General features: G+C 44.0%; 1 protein-coding gene across 5 annotated transcripts; it reads right to left on the bottom strand.

The window, feature by feature from the left end:
* Window positions 1-49: 49 nt before the first annotated feature.
* Window positions 50-20,053, bottom strand: cluha (clustered mitochondria (cluA/CLU1) homolog a). Of its 5 annotated transcripts, none has more exons than XM_047593799.1 (28): window positions 19,562-20,052; window positions 14,339-14,532; window positions 13,684-13,855; window positions 12,751-12,894; window positions 12,419-12,546; window positions 12,154-12,308; window positions 11,352-11,477; window positions 11,040-11,187; window positions 10,852-10,944; window positions 9,914-10,348; window positions 9,539-9,798; window positions 9,164-9,358; window positions 8,985-9,103; window positions 8,052-8,153; window positions 7,552-7,652; window positions 7,319-7,471; window positions 7,170-7,232; window positions 6,831-7,075; window positions 6,280-6,364; window positions 6,017-6,170; window positions 5,795-5,934; window positions 5,627-5,707; window positions 5,409-5,534; window positions 5,184-5,305; window positions 4,373-4,466; window positions 4,132-4,266; window positions 3,962-4,035; window positions 50-3,276 (listed from the first exon to the last, which is right to left on the bottom strand). In XM_047593799.1, exons 1-28 carry the CDS (start codon window positions 19,695-19,697, stop codon window positions 3,150-3,152), a joined length of 4,107 nt encoding a protein of 1,368 aa, XP_047449755.1. In that variant the 5' UTR covers window positions 19,698-20,052; the 3' UTR covers window positions 50-3,149. The 5 variants fall into 5 exon arrangements, with proteins under 5 accessions (XP_047449755.1, XP_047449753.1, XP_047449754.1 ...); XM_047593797.1 differs by having other exon boundaries at window positions 8,898-9,103; window positions 19,562-20,051; XM_047593798.1 differs by having other exon boundaries at window positions 8,985-9,358; window positions 19,562-20,053.
* Between the last annotated feature and the right edge of the window lie 157 nt (window positions 20,054-20,210).

A 20,210-nucleotide genomic window follows, 5' to 3' on the forward strand; every position in this document is an offset into this window, starting at 1 on the left:
CACCACTAGTTACTTGTATGAGTTACAGTATAACAAAAACTCAAACAAATGTTTTGCTACTTTTTATTCATTTTTTTTAATATAAAAGCATAGTCAGACCAAAAATAATTAGATTATTTTGTAAAGAGCAACACACAAATACCACACACCATCAGGGGGAAGCAGACTCAAAACACTGGGCATAAGAAGCCTTTGTGCAGAAGAGATTTCATCAGTGAGAAAACACAAAACCCTCAGACAATCATCGCTTTGGGCATCACACACGAGACAATAATGATGCGGTATAACCTGAAGCAGTGAAACGCATATTATTTGGGGACAGATATTAGACTTATTTTCCTTCTCACAACATTTTATAAAATAGTTTTTGAGCTAACTTTATAAGTAACTTTGCATGTAATCCATATCTGAAAATGAAATGAGCGTTTGATCTTTGCGTTTGTGTCGGTAAACATTCATGCTCCACAACTGATTTTTGTCAGTTTCAGACATTCAGCTTGCAGCGTAACTCCAAATGGTACATCTGCAAATTAGGTGTGAAGGAATACACTTTAAAGTTATGCATTATATCGTTTGTCGTTTAGCATCTGATAAAGTAACCTCTCATGAACGTTTGACAACTATTCAAGAAATAAACGTTATCCTAAACTGAACTAATTGGAAGCACTGTAGACAGTTTCAACGCCTTTTAAGATATTATTTCCATAAACTATTGAGATATTCAAAGAACAAACTTACTAGATTTGTACAGTTTGCCCATTAAAATGCTAAACATTAAATTTCCCTAATTTTCTTTTCATCAGGTTAAGCATAGGTGTGCATTTGTGCACCTGCACCGCCATCTCTCCTGTCATATAGGTTCACAATGAGACAAATGTTAGAGTGACCCCTTATGGACACACACGGTATTACCGCAGAGGAACTTTTGGGGGAGCAGGAGGAAACAAAAAAAGTAAACAAACAAAATCAATTACGAAAAAAAAAGTAATCATACAAGACACCCAGAAAACATAGGGAGGTATAATTCACCTTTATAAATTTGTTTACCTATTATCACCATGGTTCCATTCAGAAGCATAAATAATAGGCACATCATACGCACACCACACTCTTCTCATGTTTTAGGAGTATCGCTGTAGTAACCTCACCTCCCCGTCTGACGAGCTAGCCTTTTATTTTTTTGCATACAGCTCCCACACGTTCAGGTAACTCAGCCAATACAGTAAGTAGTCCATAAAAACTGCATTGTTCGGGAAACAATCATCTCCAGCACCATCGCTCTATTGCTTTAATCACATACATCTTACACACGGCAACAATTAGGTAACAAATTGCCATGGGAGGGATACATTGCATGTATACAAGCGCAAACAAACCTTTTGTCAGTCTTGTTTTTTGTTTTGTTTTTTTTGGTACATCACATTGAAGCAGCCCTTCTTTTGTCCACTTTTGGTGGTGCTGCAAATGTGTTAACAAACAGCACGAGAAAGTGCACTACCACTGCTCGCTCCTGGCTGGTTTATATCGCAAGTTACATATGAAAAAATTACGGAAGTCAATGATAGGGAAACAAAACAGAAGAGGGGGGGAAAAAAACAAACAAACACCCAGCTACAACGAACCGGGTCACTACTTGCCAATGTTGAGGTTCATTTTCACTTCATTTATAAAGCAGATTTACAACACTGGTGGCCATGAATGTTTTCTGAAAAGAGGCTTCAGATGTTTAACACATTTAGTGTGTGTAGAAATAATAATAACGCAAAAAAAGAAAAAAAAACATTTGGAAAGCTGATGTTTCTCTTAGCCTCTATTTAAATCTATGCAGCAGCAGCAGCAGCAGCAGCAGCAGCAGCAGCCTCGGCCAATAGGTTTTCCATCAGACTACACTATAAAGACACACACACACACACACACACACACTACAGTCAAACAAACATACAAACACACATGCACTTATTTTCTTTCAGTGTGTAAAAATAGAAGATTGAACACAGCTAGTATATAGTTTGATAAACCTACTGCGTAGTATGGACGTTTTTCAAATCTGCATTTCCATTAACATTAATCAGATACCTGTCTAAACCCAATAGAGATTTATACATCTTTTTTTCTCCCCCCGCTTCTATACATTTTCTATAAAACAGACATGGCTTAAATTAACTGATGATCAAGAGGCATAAAATACCTTGGTAATTCTCCTGTGCACTTTTACAAAACATTATTTACTAAAAAAAAAAAAAAAAATGAAAAGAGAAAAAAAAAAACAGCAAATGAAGTTTAACCAACGGTTGAAAGCTCACTGTGTTGTTTTGCTTGTTTGGAGAAACAGAAACCATAGGACACAGCAGGCACCCACCTGGGATGTCACAAGTACAAATGATAAACAATTAAGTGAATTAAACCATCTGGGATCAAAGTGTGCGACTGCTGCAAAGTGGCTCAAAGACGCCACTGAAAAAGGGGGGAATTTACGATCTGAGGGCCCCGCTCGACGAATCTCTAATTCGGTGACTGTATTCTGGTTTTAGTGCACAGTAGAAAGCAGCCCTGAGTTCTAGGACAGGGTAAGTGCCGTATCATCTCGAGCACCGTTTTACGGGGGCGGCTACATGCCCGGGGGTCTTCAAGGCTCTTTAGGCAACGGCAGGGGAAAGTGTGGTCCTGGACTAACGGTGCTGTGGGAAGTCTGAAGGGGGCTGAGAAGAAGCTGGATGTGGGGACATGGTTCGGTGGATAAGGCTCTGGTATACAATGTCATGGTCATTCTTGGTCTCCCTTCCCCAGGCTGCAACCACTCTTTCAAATATAATCCTATTTCTAAGCAGCTAACACCTTCAGTGAGTTCATCACCAGGTTCTCGGGCTGGGGATTTCTCAGATTGCACGTTACATTGATTCTATGTCGTTTGTACTGTCTCCTCCCTCCCTTCCTACCTTGTAGGAAACTCCTGCTCGGTCTTCCTTTGTCCTACAGTTCATAGAGTTTTTTGTCTGGACTGCCCCTTACCCCACCCTCCCCCTGTTTATTTCAATGCTGTTTTACACTGCTCGGTTCTCGGGTCCACAGGCTCGGTGAGCGGCTGTTGCGTCACAGCCGCTCTTCCCCCCCAAATAGCAGAAAGTAGCTGTGCTGAGAGCTGTCGGGTGCTAATCGATTGGAATTTTGTCTTCTAGTTCCAGTGGGCTGTACTCAATGGGCTCCTCGCTCTTTCCCAGCTCCTGCAACTGCTGCCGCCTCTGCACCTCTGCCTTCAGGTTCTCCAGATCCTTTTGGCTGAAAAGGAAACAAGAACGAACACATGACCTTCTGCAGAAGACATTTGCGGTGCAGCTTCACTCAGAGATGCTGTTCGCCATCAGTGCAAATATCCAAACCTTATTACCTGGATCAGGTGTTTAAGGTGGTAGTGTTTACCAGAAGGATCACAAAATAAACGTTTTATTTGAAAGACTGTGGTCCAATAAGAGAAGAGACTTATATCTGTTTCTATTCTATACAGGAGTCCTGCATGTACATATATTCACACAGCTTGTCCCGCATAATTTAATTGATTTGTAACAAAACGGGTTCATTTTAAGTGCTCCATTTTATCAGTAGTTACAGAGCTGTGGTTGAATACTTGCTATGAACATTCGTTCTTAGAACAAAGAAATTTAAGGAAGTCCTTCTGCACTTTTATAAGAAATATAATAGACATTTCAAGTTTCCCTGCAGTCAAACAATAGCATGGAAGAATTAAAGGGGCCATACTGGACTTGAGAGAAGTAAGTAAAAACTTATTCGCTCTAAAGTAATTTTCACAAAAAGCTGATTAAATCCCCCATAAAAGCTTTTACATTCAAGTTTCCCTATATCATTGTAATTTATTCAGTGTCCTAAAGACAGATTTGTTGTCCCAAGAAGGCAGTCCTACATATAAGAACCCCATGTTCTGTACATGCACTGCTTCTCACTCTACCTGAGAGGTATAAAGATGATGCCGTTGATGATGTTGAGCTGTTCCAGGACGCTGGCCATGTTGGGGGCAGTGAACTGAAAAACAGATGAAAACAAAATTAAATCAGCTCTGAATGTTTTGGACTGAATGAGACAAGAGTCACAGAAACACGCCTGAGTCGGAGCAGTCACCTTGAGGGGCGTGATGCTGGCGCTGGAGCCGTTCTTGTAGATCTCGTTCATGGTCCTCTGCAGAGCTACAGCCTGCTGGGTGAGATACTTCAGATACTCCGAGCTCTCCTTGGTTTTCTCGTGTGCCTCGCCCATCTGCGAGTAGGGGGGACAAAAAACATTTTAAAATTTAGTCACAGCCGATAATAATAAATAAAAATAAAAAAATAAAAAGAAGCGAGTCAGCTCCTGCAGGGCCTACCTGGTTCTTGTAAATGGTGTAACCCTCCTTCTCGTGCTGCAGAGCAGAGCGGAACTCGGCCTTGCTCTCGTAAACCCTCGCAACCAAATGATGGCTGAAAAGGAAACATCAGGTAAGTCATTATGTCGGCGTTATCCCAACTCTATCCTCGAGAGACCCGAGCTTTTGTTTGGTATGCATTTTTAATTTTCTAAGGTATCTGGGATCAGGAGGAAATAAGAAGTATATAAACTAAGCATCATATTTCAACAGGAAGTAGTGGTTTTTCCAAAAAAAACAATGTCCTCATATGTGGATGCTGGGATTATTTCATTATCATGTCATAATAAAGCTACCAACAAAATATAAAACTATTTATTTTATGACCTGCACATGGCTGTGCAAAACAAGTACTAACGATGAAGTCCCAACGTCCTCAAATGTGTACTTGCTAATTTAGTGATGTTGTAGCCCGTTGCTATTGATAAAATTTGTTAAATTTGTGCGTCATATCAAACTAAAAACTTTAATAAGCATGAATAAATGAGTTTTAACAGTATAATTTGATGAGGTTTTGTTCCTCCTCCACTTTTGTCCTGTGATCATCTGTGGAATGAATCCAATGAAATGCCCGCGATCACGTTTTTACAGACTAGTGTATTGACCCTTTGCTCTTTGCTACCACTAGATGGCAGTCTAAAGTGTCCACTAACGAGAACAACGGGTTTAAATGAAGCAGAATAAGGTGCAATAAAACCTAAAACTCAATATCCCCATATGAGGACGCAGGGTCTCAGGAGGCTATACACACAAATGAGGAATCTCTCCTCACCTGAGGGCCACTTTGAGGGACCGAGCCCCGTGATACTTTGTGTTGATGGTCAAGGCGTTCTCCAGGAATCTCAGAGATAAATCATACTCCATCACTCCGTGCAGCACCAGCCCGATGTTGCTCTGTGAAAGCCAAGGAAACAGTTATTAGTGAGAATCCTGTCCTTATTTTAATCAGTATTAGAATCATTTAAGTATTTTATAGATATCACAAGACTGCACTCACGTCTAGTAGAGCCATCTCTGGGTGGTCCTCCCCACAAACCAGCAACATGAGGTAACGAGCGCGATAAAGCAGCTTCAGGGCGGTGGACAGTTGGCCGTTAGCAAAGCAGTACAGAGCCAAGTGCATCTGAGAAACGAGTGGAACAAGCATAAATGTTTAAATAGTGTATTAAACATAACCGATAAAAATAATTTCCTTCTTTTGTCCTTGCTGCTTACATATTCTTGAATTGTGTTGGGGTGCTCGATGCCGAGGACGCGTTCACTCATCAGAACAGCCTTTTGCTGGTTGCTGAGAGCCTGCAGGTTAACGTACAAAAGTCATTTAGGGTCCAGAAACTCAATTAGCTGTTAAAGCAAAGCCAAAGTTTCTGCTTTTGCACGTACCTCAGGATGATCTCCCATGATGTAGTTAAGGCGCGCCAGCAGACGCAGGCAGGCGCAGATCTCTACGTGCATGGCTCCGTACACATTGTTGAAGAGGTTAAGAGCCTCGTTGATGAGCTCACAGCCCTCCTTCAGAAAACCTAGAGACAACATTCATGTACGGTTAGAAACAAATACACATAAGGAGCGATTGGTTTGAGTCCGTTTTAAATCAGGCATCACCTTGCTGAACTTTGGCCTGTCCACTCTGGAAGAAGTGGAATGCGTCTGAGGCTTTGGGGTTGACGTGCTTCACCACGGGGAAAATGTTCAGGATGTCCTCCTCCGTGAAGGCAGGCTTGTGGCGGCTGTCGAAGTTGTACTCCTTTATCAGGATCTAGAAGTCAAACGAAAAACATTTATTTTAAACAATTTGTAACAGAACTGTAGCGATGGCTGTTCAGTAAAGTGACACCAGGATCATTGTAATTTAAAATGTGCGTTACCTGGATGCCAGTTTTGACTGAAATTTCTCGGAGAAGATTTATTTTGTGAAGGTTGTATTTCTCCACCACCTGGTCGACACTTTCACTGATAAAAACAAATAAATAAAAGAAAACAATGCATTATTAGTTTTCCTTTGTTTAGGTTCATAAATACATTAGCATTTCGTTAGTGCTTTTATTTTGAAGGCATTAGGTAACTGGGGCACACCAGGTGAGGTAATAAATAGAGGAAGAAAGAGACAGGTGAACTAGGCACTTTTTTTTCCAGTGGGGTGAGACAGGCAGCAGAAGTCATTGCCATATGTTTTCCTCTTTGTCAGTCTAAATAAACCACATCAAATGACATGTTTTCCTTGACATTTTACTTTCTTCTCTCAATCCCTGCATGATCTTAAATACCTGATTTCCTCAGTGGCCGTTTGATTTGAATTCAGTTTGTTTATGTAGTACTCTTTTTTCTTTTTTGTTATTAGTTTGAGACAAATAGTCACCATTAATAAAAAGTCAACACTGGGTCATAGCTCAACACTATTTTGAAAGGGCTCTCTCACCACTGTATGGTGAAGTGATAGTAGCTCTGGGCCTCGGAGGCAATGTTCTTCCACAACTCGCTTGGCGTCAGGCTGGCCCACGCCGTGTTGTCACCGCCACCGGGGACTCTGTTGCGACGCTTGCGGTTCTTGCGGCGTGACACCAGCTCGTCGGGAGGCAGGTGGGCGACGGCGTCGGGGAAGGAGCTCAGGAAGCAGTTCAGGAAATGGCTCACGGCGGCAGATAGGGCAGACAGCTCCACACCCTGACAAGACGACAAAACGTGGGTCTAAATAGACGCAGGTTTTTCCACTTGAAAGGTCAGAAAGATAATGAGGTGCACGTCAAATGTTACAAACCTGAAGGTATGTCTTGAAGATATGTTTTGCACATCTGGTTATCAGCTCACTGATTCCTATTCTCTAAAATGCAGAAAAACAAAAAGAAATGTTAGTATGACCAAAGATCCACAGTTTGCGTGTGTTCAGCTTTAGAGAATCAGTCTCACATAGAAGTGCTCCAGCTGGGCTTTGGCGGGAGTCTTGTCCACAAACTCCAGAACAGTCCCCAGATAGCGAACATTGATGCCTCTCTGGTGCAAGGCCTCCGTTAGCGTGGCTCCGTCCATTGGCAGAGCGCTGTGGTCCAAACAGTCCTTAACCTGGTTACAAAACACACACATTTACAATCGAAACACACTTCACCATGTGTTTGACCTGGATGTGTGCGAGCGTCACTGACCAGAGAAGGGATCTGACAGGACACCAGGAAGGCAGCGGCGTCTTTGAGGAGCTGCTTCTGCTTCTGGACGTCATCCGCGCTGTCGTCTGGGAAACGGACTCCTGGTTCAAAAGCACACACACGTCACGTCACTTTCCTTTTATTCGCTTAAGAATAAATTTGGAACCAAATGTGCTAAAATAAAATTCAGTTCAGGGAATTAAGATGAATGAGGTAAAAATGTGACAGTTATCTTGACAGCTCTTCAGCTGAGAGGATGATACTTCAATTAATTTGACATGTTAAACACTGCAGCTTCATACCGAATGCATTCCTGTCAGGATTAGTTTTTTTTATTACCTTAATGGTACATTACAGACTGAATTATCCAGATGTTCTTTTTTCTTTTTTTTTTGACAGTGAAGGTTTTATGTCTGTTCTAAAGCTTCATTTTTTAAGGTATTCCCATTTTTAAAGCCTTTTTAAATCCATACAAGATTAAACATCCTTCTCGGGCTTACCTGGAGAGAAGATGTCTGGGTTGAAGCGAATATCGAAGGACGTGTTGCTGATGGAGCCGACCGCCTTGCAGGCATTCAGGACCACCTCGCGGCTTTTGGGATCTGTGTGGGATTGGCACCACATGCACGGATGAGATCCAACAACGTTACAAGTCACAGCGACAGACACTTAACGGCAACATGTATGAAAGGTGATGCTATAAGCCATGTCCACATCAAGCCAGGGATTTATTCCTACACATAAACACAACAGTTCTGGGCTGAAGTGCTTGTTTAAGTACGTATGGAAGAATTTCAGTGACTGTAACTCTGTGTTATCAGATACTTATTTGTCTTTTTATCAGTGAGACTGTTAATGTAGACATGGCCTTAGTTGAGTCGCCACCACATTTCGATCACAAATACAAACAGGCCAGTCTGTTTGACAAGCAGATCACTGTGAACCACAACCAACCGAGCGCCACACAAACCATTATATACACAAATCAAACATAGATTAATGGCCACAGAAGCTGATCATTCAGTTTATTGGGTCAATTCATGCTTCAAGGCAGGCTGGAGATGAGTTGATCGGGAGCCAACACCAACATATATCCCACTGCGGGCTGAGGACTGAACAGGGACAGCTTGTCAGGTGGAAAGAAGCCACTACGATCCAGGTCTTGAGCTTAAACCCAGCAGACACTCTAGCTCATAGCTGCAAGGCTATGCACACATAGGCTTTAAATTTATGTTAAAGGCTAAATTTGCTCTGATAAAACACTGATTCATTTCTATGTAGTTCTCCACCAGAGAAGCTCTCCCTGCGTTGCCCTGGCCTCGCTTATCGGGGTATTTTGGACGTACCAATACCAGATCCGTCTTCGGCAACTAAGGTCTCCGCCAGCTCTTTGGCCTGAGCTAATCCTGGAATACTTTCGTCAAGCTCCTTACCCTCCAGTGGGCTCTTGCATTCCCCGTTCGGTACGGCCGCGGGGTCTAGGGGCCCGTTTGTGGCGGGTTTTGAGGAGTTTTCTTCACCGTCAGTTGCTGCCTGTGAAGCAGCGGCAGCGGCGGCAGCGGCAGCGGCAGCGGCGGCAGCGGCGGCAGCGGCAGCGGCGGCGGCGGCGGCGTTCTCTGTCTGGCTTGTACCATCTGTGGGGACGTCCGTTGCACCGGAAGAATCTGTGGCTGTGGTCTGTGTCTGGGCGGCATCGCTCGTTTCTGTGGACGCTTCTGTGATGGCAGGTGCATCGCCCTTGTTGGAGTCCTTGTTTGCTTTCTGCTGCATGAGCTGCAGCGCCGCCATCTTCATGAAGAGAAGATATCTGGAGAGAATCAAAAGGTACAACACGTGTTTGCAAACTCTGGAAGAAAACTTCACACCAACACATAATCTAAAAGACAGCTCCAAGTTTTCCCAGACACACAAATAATGAAATCTGAATGCTTCATTTCCAGACTTGTATCCCCATAAGAAGGCTTTCTCCAGGCTAACCAGCGCCTACCTGTGCTCAACAAAGGCTTCGATGAGCTCCTGGCGTAGACAAGCCAGGCGATGGCGATGCTGACGGGGGAAGCCTTGGCGCTGGCTCTCTGGAGACAGCTCCTCGCCGTCCACGGGCAGGAAGTTGAGGTCAGGAGGGAAGGTGCGAAGGAGGTCCAGAATATAGTGTCGGCCATCATTCCCGATGATGCCCTTACATTCGACGGAGGAGCACAGCTCGACCGTCTCATTCTTCTCGTTCAGCACGTTGTGACGCTGGACCTGAAATGAGCAGCAGGTGGAGACATTGAAACGGGACTTAGAGGAAAAGTGAAATAACCAGAAGTCATTTGCTAAGGCTTCCTGTTGAAGTTGAGATAATAGTCGTGTTGCTGACCTTCAGAGGCCTGCTGGTCTTATCCAACAGCTCCATATATTTGCTGTGAGACACAACTGTCTTTCCAAAGTCAATGGAGCCGTAGATGACGCTCTGCTCCTGCTCTCGCTCCAGGATGCCGGGGATGATGGACTGGGCCGTGACGCGGTAGCCTCTGTAGTCCACCACCACCGTCCCCAGGGTGTAGAGACCCTCCACATCCACGGCCCCGTAAGCTCGTACTCCGTTCAAGTCATTGGTGGGCGCGGCGTGAGCGGCCGCGTCCCCGCCCAGCTCGCGGTAGTGGTCCCGCACGTCAAAGCCCAGACTGAAGAAGATGTTGTTCCAGATGAACATCTGCATGCGCGTTTCCTCGCCGGGGTTGATGGCCATCACGTTGCCATCGATCACTGCCATGGCGCCTCGAGTGGCAGCTGCTGCAAAGTCGCTGTGGACCTGCAGGAGAAAACGATGGAAGTGTTAGTGATTTAGAAGAGTTTAGAAGAAGAAGTCATTAAACTGTCACCAGTTTAATGACTCAGGCAATCCAGCTTTATATGGTCTCATAGATTCATTTCAAGGGTGCTGAATTAAAGGCAGGGTATGTAATTTATTTTTGGTATCCGATAACAGCCTGTCAGTGTATTGTAACTCAAGTGTCAAAAGAACAATTGTCTTCTGTGCCTCCTCCTGGCCGTATTTTTCCACCAATCACAGGCCATTTTACAGAGTGTCACTGCTTTACGTGTGGTTACTCTACGATGCACATTCACGTCCCATTGCTAGTGAAGGCAAAGATAATGTCCTTATGGCTTATATGATTTATACGTTTTCATGATGAAAAATAAAAAAGGGCCTGGGTTTAAGCGCGTTCATGGGAAACTGCGGCTGTAAACAAGAATGGAGCTGATTTATTATCTGTAAATGTACTAAAATGGGAGCGTGGAAGGTTCAGGTACCTTGAATATGGCCCTCTCTCTCAGCAGCCGCTCAGGAAGGTTCTTTCTTGGCAGCTCTCTGGTGGTCTGCAGCTCCTCATTCCAATCTCTGGTCTGAAAATATATCCATACAAACAAAACACCCATTGATACAATGAAAAAAATAATAATGATGTGAATAATGTGCTGCTGGATTTAGCGTCGCTCACCTGTCCGGGTATGTGCTCCTCATAACCCAGACGAGAAGTGTAGGCGTCCTCAGCTCGAACACAGTCCATGGCGTGGTCTACCTGTGGAGCCGTCCAGCTGTACACTTGGAAAGGAGTAGCTATCCTCTCAAACGGGTGTCTCTGGACTCTGCAGCAGAAACAAAAAAAAACAAAAAAAACACAGTCACTTCAATGAAATTCAAATTCCAGCATCAGAGTTTTGTGAGGTTACTAAAGGTTGACTTAAAATGATTTAGTTTTGCTGAATTTGTGAGCTTGAAACTAAAAAAAGTAACAACGAGGTGTTTTAACCTTTTCTTTTGCAGGGCAGTGAAGTTCTTCTTGAAGGCGGGGCTGATCTGGCTCAGCAGCTCCACCAGAGAATGGCTCAAGAAACTGGGATTGGCTGGTTTGGGGTTGAAGGTGTAAGTAGTAGATCTGTGACAGACACAAGCACATTACCATTAACCCTTTGACTTCCACGCTAAGAAATACAATATATCATCAAATATCATTCATTTTTTATCTATATTAATAGCGTGCAATGCGAAGTGGGTATTTTGACATATTGTTATTAAAATGTATACACAACAAGTCTACAGATTCATGCTATGGTCATCAATTCAAAAGTGCTGCATCTCAAAAAGTTGATATTTAGATATTTGCATATATAATGTGTTTACACATGAGCAAAATGAGAAATTAAGCATTTTATTGTCTACTACTACAAAAAAGGTTAACTGCACAGTTATTACAAGGGGGTTATTGCATTAATTATTATTGTGAATGTTTATAGACTAACACGACTGACAAAATCTGAAACAAGAACATATCAAGAAGCAAACAAATAGCTTGGCTAAGTTTTTATTTTTTACCTAATCACAAACAACTCTCCTTTTCAACTTAATCCAATCACATCTCATGGATTTAACTCCTAAGCGTTTGTGGGCCTCCAAAATTAGCATCCTGCTCTCAGACTGATGAGCTTGTACCTTAATCAGCCCTCAACGAACTGTCCTCCTTTCAAAAGAATGTGCAACTCCATTTACTGACTGCTGTATTAAGAGCTGTGGATTGTACGGCGGCTGTAACGTTAGAGTGGAGATAGACTGACTGGTTGAGGTAGAAGCCGCGTGTAGAGGCAGTGACGCTGACATGGCGCTCCTCCACAGTCACAATGTACAGGTACATGAGGTCACCGTGCATCTTCCTGTTTCCAGGTGGCGGGTTCCAGCCGCTCATGGTCAGGACCTTCAGGCACTGCATAGGCTGTTGAGGATGTTACGTACAGAATGGGAAATTTAAACACACTGGCTTCAATCTCACCAAGAATAAAATGTTAGCGTAAAGGCAGTGGCCGAGCCTGAACTGAACCTCACCTTCCAGTCCTTGTTCTGTGGCTGGAGGGGCACCAGAGGACGCTCTTTGCTGCTGGGCAGGATGTGCTCTGGGGGGGTGCAGTCGATCTGCTCCAGCTCGCTGCCCTTCTTCTTGCGCTTCCCACTGTCTGCAACCACATTAACGATGAGCAAGGTGAGCGTTTGCACATTTCCGTACATTAAAGTCCTTCCTGCAGATGGTTGATCATGACTGTGCAGGACAGCAGCTCTGTCATATTAGACCATACAAATACAAACGTTCTGCACTTTCATGCATTACAAAAAGCCTCATCACACACTGGTGACGCCATTGAGGGCTTTAAGCATCCTACCTCCGAGGTCGCCATCTGTGAAGATGCTGAGGAAAGACAGCGAGTTGCAGTCCACTCCATTGTAGGCGTCTGAGGGGTCCAGACTTTTCAGCAGGTCTCTGATGTGACGCACGTGGATGCGGGCTTCACGCACCGTGTAGGGCTCTGGAAAAAAGAGGAACAACGGGGTAAAGCAACAGATCACACTCATAAAGATTTGTAATGAGTCATTTCTGTGTCATTCGGGCTCACAGTCTCACCCAGCAAGATACCGTGCCAGGTTGTAACCAATACATCCATGCAAATGATGGGAAAACTCAAGTAAAGTAATGTCGATCTGATCTGTCTGGTTTTAGCTGCCAATGACCTCATCACCTTTGCTAATCGCGTATTTGTTTTCACACTACCTGGTTCGTCAATGTGATCCTGAATGTAACACTAGAGGCTCTGTCAGTTTGGCGAGTCACACTGTGGACATTTTGTGATCGTTGGCCTCGAGGCTGTGACGCACCAAGACAACAGTCGGCTGTTCGGTGATCAGTGAGCGTCCGTGGCTCCAGTATGTGAGGTTTGTCCGGTGCTTTATCCACTAGTTTGACCTCTGACGGCAGCTTTTCAGCCAGAGTCGATCACAGAGATTTCTGGTTCTTGGCGAATCAGTTCACAAGCAGAAAAACGCAATGAAAGGAAACTCTGATGTAATTCATGAGATGCCAGCTCTGTACGACTGTAGCTCTTCCTAGCTCCATTCACCCCTTTTAAATGCTGTTATGAAGAGTTATTTCCTGTCACGCAGGTGCAGAACATTTGCCTTTTAGATTCGGTCTCTGTTCAAGTGCAGCTTTTTGCTCCACACTGTCACATGAGGTTTGAGGTTGGTTTAGCGTGTCAAAGCCTTAAAACTACCTACTCGTGACGTCCCAAGCTTTAGAGTATGAAACTCATGAATCTTACCTTCCACCACTTTGAGCAGCGAGCCCTCCTGCAGGCCCTCAATGGACTTGAGCTCAGCAAAGTTGTCCAGCACGTTTCCATCCAGCTGCAGGGAAAAGCAGGTGCGGTGGCACGTGTCCTCACGGTCCATCAACACCTGATGGATTTCCTGTACCATTTCCTGCGGAGATACCTGATGTACGGGAGGAGAGAAGAGATCAAATACTGTATATATCTAAAGGAAAAACTAACAGTTAACATTAGATGTAGTTCTCCAGGAACACATTAGCTGAGCTTACACGGAGACTTTTTCCTCATTCCGATTAAAGGTTTCAGGTCAGCTGTTTACATGTGAGGTGATCTATTCCACGTCAAGACAGCGCATGCTCAGACAGAACGGAGCCCGACTACATTCTGTTTAACCATTTACATGACGTTCAATCAGTTTGGGAAAAGGAATATTCTACCCCTGTGAAACTGAATGAAATTTCATTCAGTTTGGGCTTGTCTATTCCGATTGAGATGTTTATATGGAGAATTTTTCATTCGGTTTGGGCTTAAAACCAATTCTAATCTGAACATCTGCCTCCATGTAAATCCAGCTACTGATCAAACGAACAAGCATTTGAGTCTATGTTTGAGCACACAGAGCCACCCGTGAAGAGTTGATCTTTACCTGCAGGTCAAATGGCTCTGTTCCTGGTGCCTGGATCTTCACAGTGAAGCCCGTGTCCTGGATCACTATCACTTCCTGCTCATTAGACTCCTCCGCTCCGTCCGCCTCGCCGTTCCCATCCTGCTTCGATTCTGCCTCCTCGTTGTGCTCGTGAGCTCCATTGCCATTCACCATGGCTGTATCTGCACTGTGCCCTGAGAAACAGAGACCACTCTTTAAGCGAGAGCATATTTAACACAGATACGGAGGCACAAAAACTAAAGTGGGTAAACTCTTCAGGTTGCCTACTTAAATCTGCAAGAACCCTTTACCACGCAAAGGGAAAAGCTTGTGAACACAGCACAGTAACATCAGCAAACAATTGTTAATTTACACATCAGATCAGGTGTGCAACATCTGAAGGGAAATCTTTCTCTTGAGGTGCAACACTGGACTTTCTGAGGAGCAGAGAACCAGGTCGATTCACAGTTTGACACATTTTCACCCAAAATGAGTTGATCGGGGAGCTCATACTGGGTGCCAGTCAGGTCCAAACGGGAAGCGGTGTCACAAGAGGGCATGCACTAAACCTGTGTCAATATGGACATTTGCTTAACTTCAGCAGAAGAATTAGGTCTCTTTACAAGAAAGCTAAATGAATGCTAAAGTACAGAGTGATTTGTTCTGTGGTTCCTGAACAGAATTGGTGCACAAACTTGAACCAAGCGCATTCTCTGCTGAAAGTAAGCCTCTGCTGTCTGGAGGTGGTAGTGTACAGTGGGTTTTTAGCTTCATCACCCACTCTGTATCATGTTCCAAGGCTACCATTCGTCAGCGATCTTATCAAGGAGCAGGGACTATGTGAGTCACTATCATTACTATCATTATTATATTAAAGGTGAACTGTACAACTGTGTTTCAGGAAGTTTGTATCAAAGAGGTAGCCTTACTAGTATTACTCTGCACCTTTGAAATAGCTCTCAGTTTCACAAATGTCGGTGACCCCTGATCTAGATTAATCACCTATACTTTCATAATCTGTCTAGAAAACTCTTGACAATAAGTAACCAGAAAGTAAGAATCCAGTATCCAACACCAACCTGCTGAAACCGACACTGTTGCAACACTGGAGGGAGCCTGGCCAGGAGGCCTTGAGGGACTGAATCCAAAGGATTTCAGTATTCACCAGAGGGAATTATTAGTCACAATCATGGTTTCTTAGCAATGATTGTAGGAAACACAATATCTGCAAGTCAGCAGCTGCCTCGTCTCTGTTATAGATATGAAATTCAATATATTTATAAAAGAAGTTTTCTCTTATTGTACAAACTGAAAAGCTGCAACTAGTGACAGATTATGCCTTTCATTATTTTTTTTTACATAATGTTTAAGGTGAGAGAAAATGTCACCAATATAAATGAGGCACATTAATTCAAAAGGAGAGGACTGGTACGGATCTGAGACAACTTTTTTTTTTGTGTCATTGGGACACAACTGGTGCCAGCCAGTGTGTCCTTGCTTCTTGTCAAGGGTAACACTGCGTCAGGGTTACTGAAGAGAAGGGGCCGGTGGGAGGGGTGGGGCTCCATAACTGGACCACGACCTCGGGTAGGGACGAATGGTGGAGTCGTCGGGGGTGGAGAGGGGGGAGGATGAAGAACAGGAGAGAAGAGCGGCAGGCCACGCTCTGAATAACAAACACAACGGCTCCAGAGCAGTCACGCAGGGCAATAACGTTAGAACGAAAGAAGCGAGGGACTTGGTGTCAAGTTTTTCATGTCTCCATTTACAGGAGAAGAACTGAAACATTTCATTTCTTAGCAGACTTGAGGTCTTTCCTGAGGAACTGAAATACTGTTTCAGGAGTTAACATGGACATGAGTGAAGGTATATTGTAGAATAAACAGGAAGGGGTCCTTCAGTTCTCCATAAACAAGATTTAATCAGGTAATCAATTAGTGTAGCATTAACAGATCACTAATCAAGAGAAAAGCCAAAATACAGTTGTTCAAGCTTATATTATTATATAAGTCAAACATGTTTCAGTTCTGAATAGTAGACAAAGTATTTAAAGAAGTTGCCTCTGACTATGCTTTGAGCTACTTTAAGATTTTCTTTGAAGAATTAATCAATGAAAAAATTCTGCAAAAACCTTAAACACAGACATGTGTTACGTATTAAAAACCTGAGATATTTCATCAAACCTTCAGAACTTTCACTCAACTTCAACAAATGCTGATTAATCTATTCAGAGCTGACGTATGGAGTAGAAAATCACCTCGTTTCAGTAGGGAAACGGTACAGTAAATACCATAAGCCAGATGACTGAATTCCAGCAGACTAAGTGTTGCAAAACTGCAACCATTTTACCCCACAGGGCTGGAAGAGAAGTTCACTAGGACACTAGGGGGAAAAAAGGAGCCACAGTTAACAGCAAACAGGGCAAATATCTCAGCTATATATAATATCACAAACATGTTAGAACACAGTAATTACAAATCATTCACAAATTAACAGATGTCATGGTCGGACAGTTACCAGGCAGAAGACGTGAAGGAGGTCGTGGCAGGGAATCGGTCGAAAGTACGACACATCAGACAAAAGCCAGACAAAATGAAACAGTACAAGCTTAGACACCAAATGACAGATTTTTCCTCTTAATGACACCAAAAGCTCAGGGTGATAATTCATCTCCTTTCAGACAGAAATCTGATTTTCTTCACTCTAGCCCTCTTGTCCAGCCACTCAGCAGCCCTTGACATGGGGGACCATGGCTGCTGTCATGGCAACATGAACCAGCCAGACAACCCTGAAAACAACAACACCCCTGCACAAGGCCCCTCTGTAATCGTGTTTTGCAGCACCGCAAGGTGGCATCCTCCTGGTGGACTCTAACGGCAATGGACTCATGTACAAGGTCTGTGTTCATAAAGGAGTCCAACAAGAAGGGCAAGACTATAGAATGAAATGTGGTAATTACATGCTAACACACACCCTAAGTTTACAAATGGTGATGCACCATTTAGTTGATATCTATTTAATGTCAGTGTTTCATATCATTTATACTTTAAATTTTAATCTAATTGTATTACGTTAATACTTTTTTCACTGTGATGATATGAGAAATCAAATGTTCAGATGTTTAATAGGACCTGGAGACTGGTGGTCCATATATGAATACAGGATGCAGAGATAAATCATGAAATGATAACTGGACTCAAAAATTCAAGAAAACTAATTATTTAACTTGAAATTATAGTTAGCCTTTATCCTATATATTAAAATACATAGTCTGCAGCACATTAATCCTTCTTAAAATAAATTGGACATTGGACATAATGTTTTTATAGTTCAGTAACCTTTGCAAAAGAAGATGGGGAGAGTGTGGTTAGCTGAATGATGAGGAAGACAGTTAGCCAGCTGAACAACTGTGCCAGGGTGTCAGTGATTCCTGAGATTAACCAGGCCAGTCTTCACCCTACGCGAGCATTAAGCTCCTTAAAACTACTGAAAGTGACCCTCACCTCGATCTGTCTGTTCTACCATGTGCTGCTAGTATGTCCTCCTGCAATTCATCGTTTGACACACAATACAATGTAAAATCAAATGCTCATGCTGAAGATTTTAAATTGCAAGGTGACATAATCAGATTACATGTGTTTTCCCCCCCAGTCCATGCTCCCTGCCTAAATTTGGCAAGTTCATTATTACATAAGACAAAAATGTGTTAATGCCAACAAGTGAGAATTATAAACCCAAACTGTGGTATTAGAAGAGACGCCTGTTGTTGTTCTACCCACAGATTATCAATTTTTTTGCTATGGCTGTCAAATGGCGAATCTACTGCTCCATGTGGGCTTGAAGAATAGATAAGAGCACAAACACACAATTCAAGTCAACATCCTACCAAAAAAACAGCGGCAATTAAAACAGAATCAACCCCCAAACTCACTGGACAGGTAGAGCAGCGAGACAGTGTTTTCACATTAAATGGGACCTACAGAGACAACTCAAGGTCCCACATGTGAACCTCTCGGACAGGCTGCAGTGACTTCTGGAGCTCTACAAGTTCAAGACAACTTCACCGGCTGACAGCCCTCGCGTCAGTTCAATCTGCCTCCGCCGACAATTACCACCCAGCGCCCCGCCTCATCGCCGTAATAACAACAACTTTCATCTTACATGTTACTCACCAGAACACACTATGTATTATTAGCGTAACCTTCTCTTTCACCGTGCATGCACCACCATGACTTTTTTTCCCGACTACAACCAGCTTCCGGTTCCGAGTCGCGGAGGAACGCTCGATCTCGTCATGCCCGGCGGGGAGGAGGGTGCACCGGTTAGAGGGTGACCATCGACCACAGAGCGACTCATCCACCGGAGATCGCTCAACACGCACTTTTGTTAACAAAATAACGATGTGACACATCTGTCACGGGGACCACCAGGCTCATATGCCCCGGCCGACGTTAAACAATGTGTCCGGCTCCCCCTACGTTCACACGGGCAGTGTGAAGCTCCACTGAAGGTGACCTTCAGTTGGTTCCTGTTACCGAACATGTGCGTCAGTACGAGTGAGCCCAACACTGACCGCTGCACTAACTTCACCCACAACACCACCGGCTACACAGCCGGTGCACGGGTTACCCGAGAAACACCAGTGTTCAGTGCAAATGCTCGACTTCTGTGCGTGAAACGACGCTACGGTAGTGGCAAGAGCGGCTAATTAGCATATTAGCTAGGATGCTAACTAGCCGCATAGTAAATGAAGGAGCTACCGCTAGCATGCCGGCTAATTTGTTTAGGTCAGCCTGGTCGTGACAGGTTGAAGTCCATGCCGGTGTCTATGACCTGTGTGTAGGGACGAGTCAGATCTTATGTTCTTATGTCACAGAGTACGGACATTAATACCAGGCAGCTTATTAGCAGGTGGTGCAAGATGGACCCTCCACACAGGAGAGACTTCCAAGGAGATGATTGTGGGGGAAGGAGGAGGAGGGGGTTAGGCACCACCTTGAGTGAGGACTTTTAAATCACATAGCAAAGTATGGAGGTAAATGATACCAGCTTTGATGCTTGCAAAGCGAAACCAACAAATCCGCATTTTAACTAGGGACACGCACTAATGATGTCATTATAAAGTTGGATTGTTCCTGCATGCATGATAATAGGTGCAGTCGCTACATGTATGCTGGGTAGTATAACGGTGCATAGGAAGCAGTCAGTCTGCAGCATCCTCACCACAACCGCAGGAATCCTTCAGACGTGTCTTGCTGGTTTCTTTGCCGTCCTGCGCTCCATCACCGGCTTCATCCGCAAGATCAACCGGATTACAGTCGGGCACTGACGCCGGGATGTCATCTGTCTTGCTCACCATGGTCGGCAGTCAGTGTGGAGAAAGAAATCCCCCAGCAGCTTTGCTTGAATATGCGAGACAGTTGACGAAATACAAAAAAAATAAAGAGGTCTGCTTCTCCGGCTACCGCAGGCTAGCTGGCTACATGCGAAGGGTACAAGCTTACAAAAACAAGTCTACTGAGGAAGGACAGTGCTGTACATGGTGAGGATCACACGTGGTTGTCTCCTCCCCTCCTCTTGACCTCTTTGCCTTTGCGTTGCACTTCCCCACCCCCTAAGCGTGGCGCTACGGAAAGCCACGGGCGTCAAATCCTTCTCACAAACTTTGATTTCTAAATTGACGGTTCAGGTTTTCTCCCGCGCTCGAGATAAAATGAAAACAATGGTTGCTTGAAAATACACATGACTGTATTCAGCAACACAAATAGAGATCTGATTGCATTAACTCACCTCTGACAGTTTGACTCAGATGTCATCAGCTCCTGTCAGTCAGACACTTTTTGTCCTTTAACCCCCTGCTGCTCAGTGGCAT

The sequence above is a fragment of the Mugil cephalus genome, chromosome 9 (genome assembly GCF_022458985.1).
Source record: "Mugil cephalus isolate CIBA_MC_2020 chromosome 9, CIBA_Mcephalus_1.1, whole genome shotgun sequence".
In the NCBI taxonomy this organism is placed as follows: domain Eukaryota; kingdom Metazoa; phylum Chordata; class Actinopteri; order Mugiliformes; family Mugilidae; genus Mugil; species Mugil cephalus.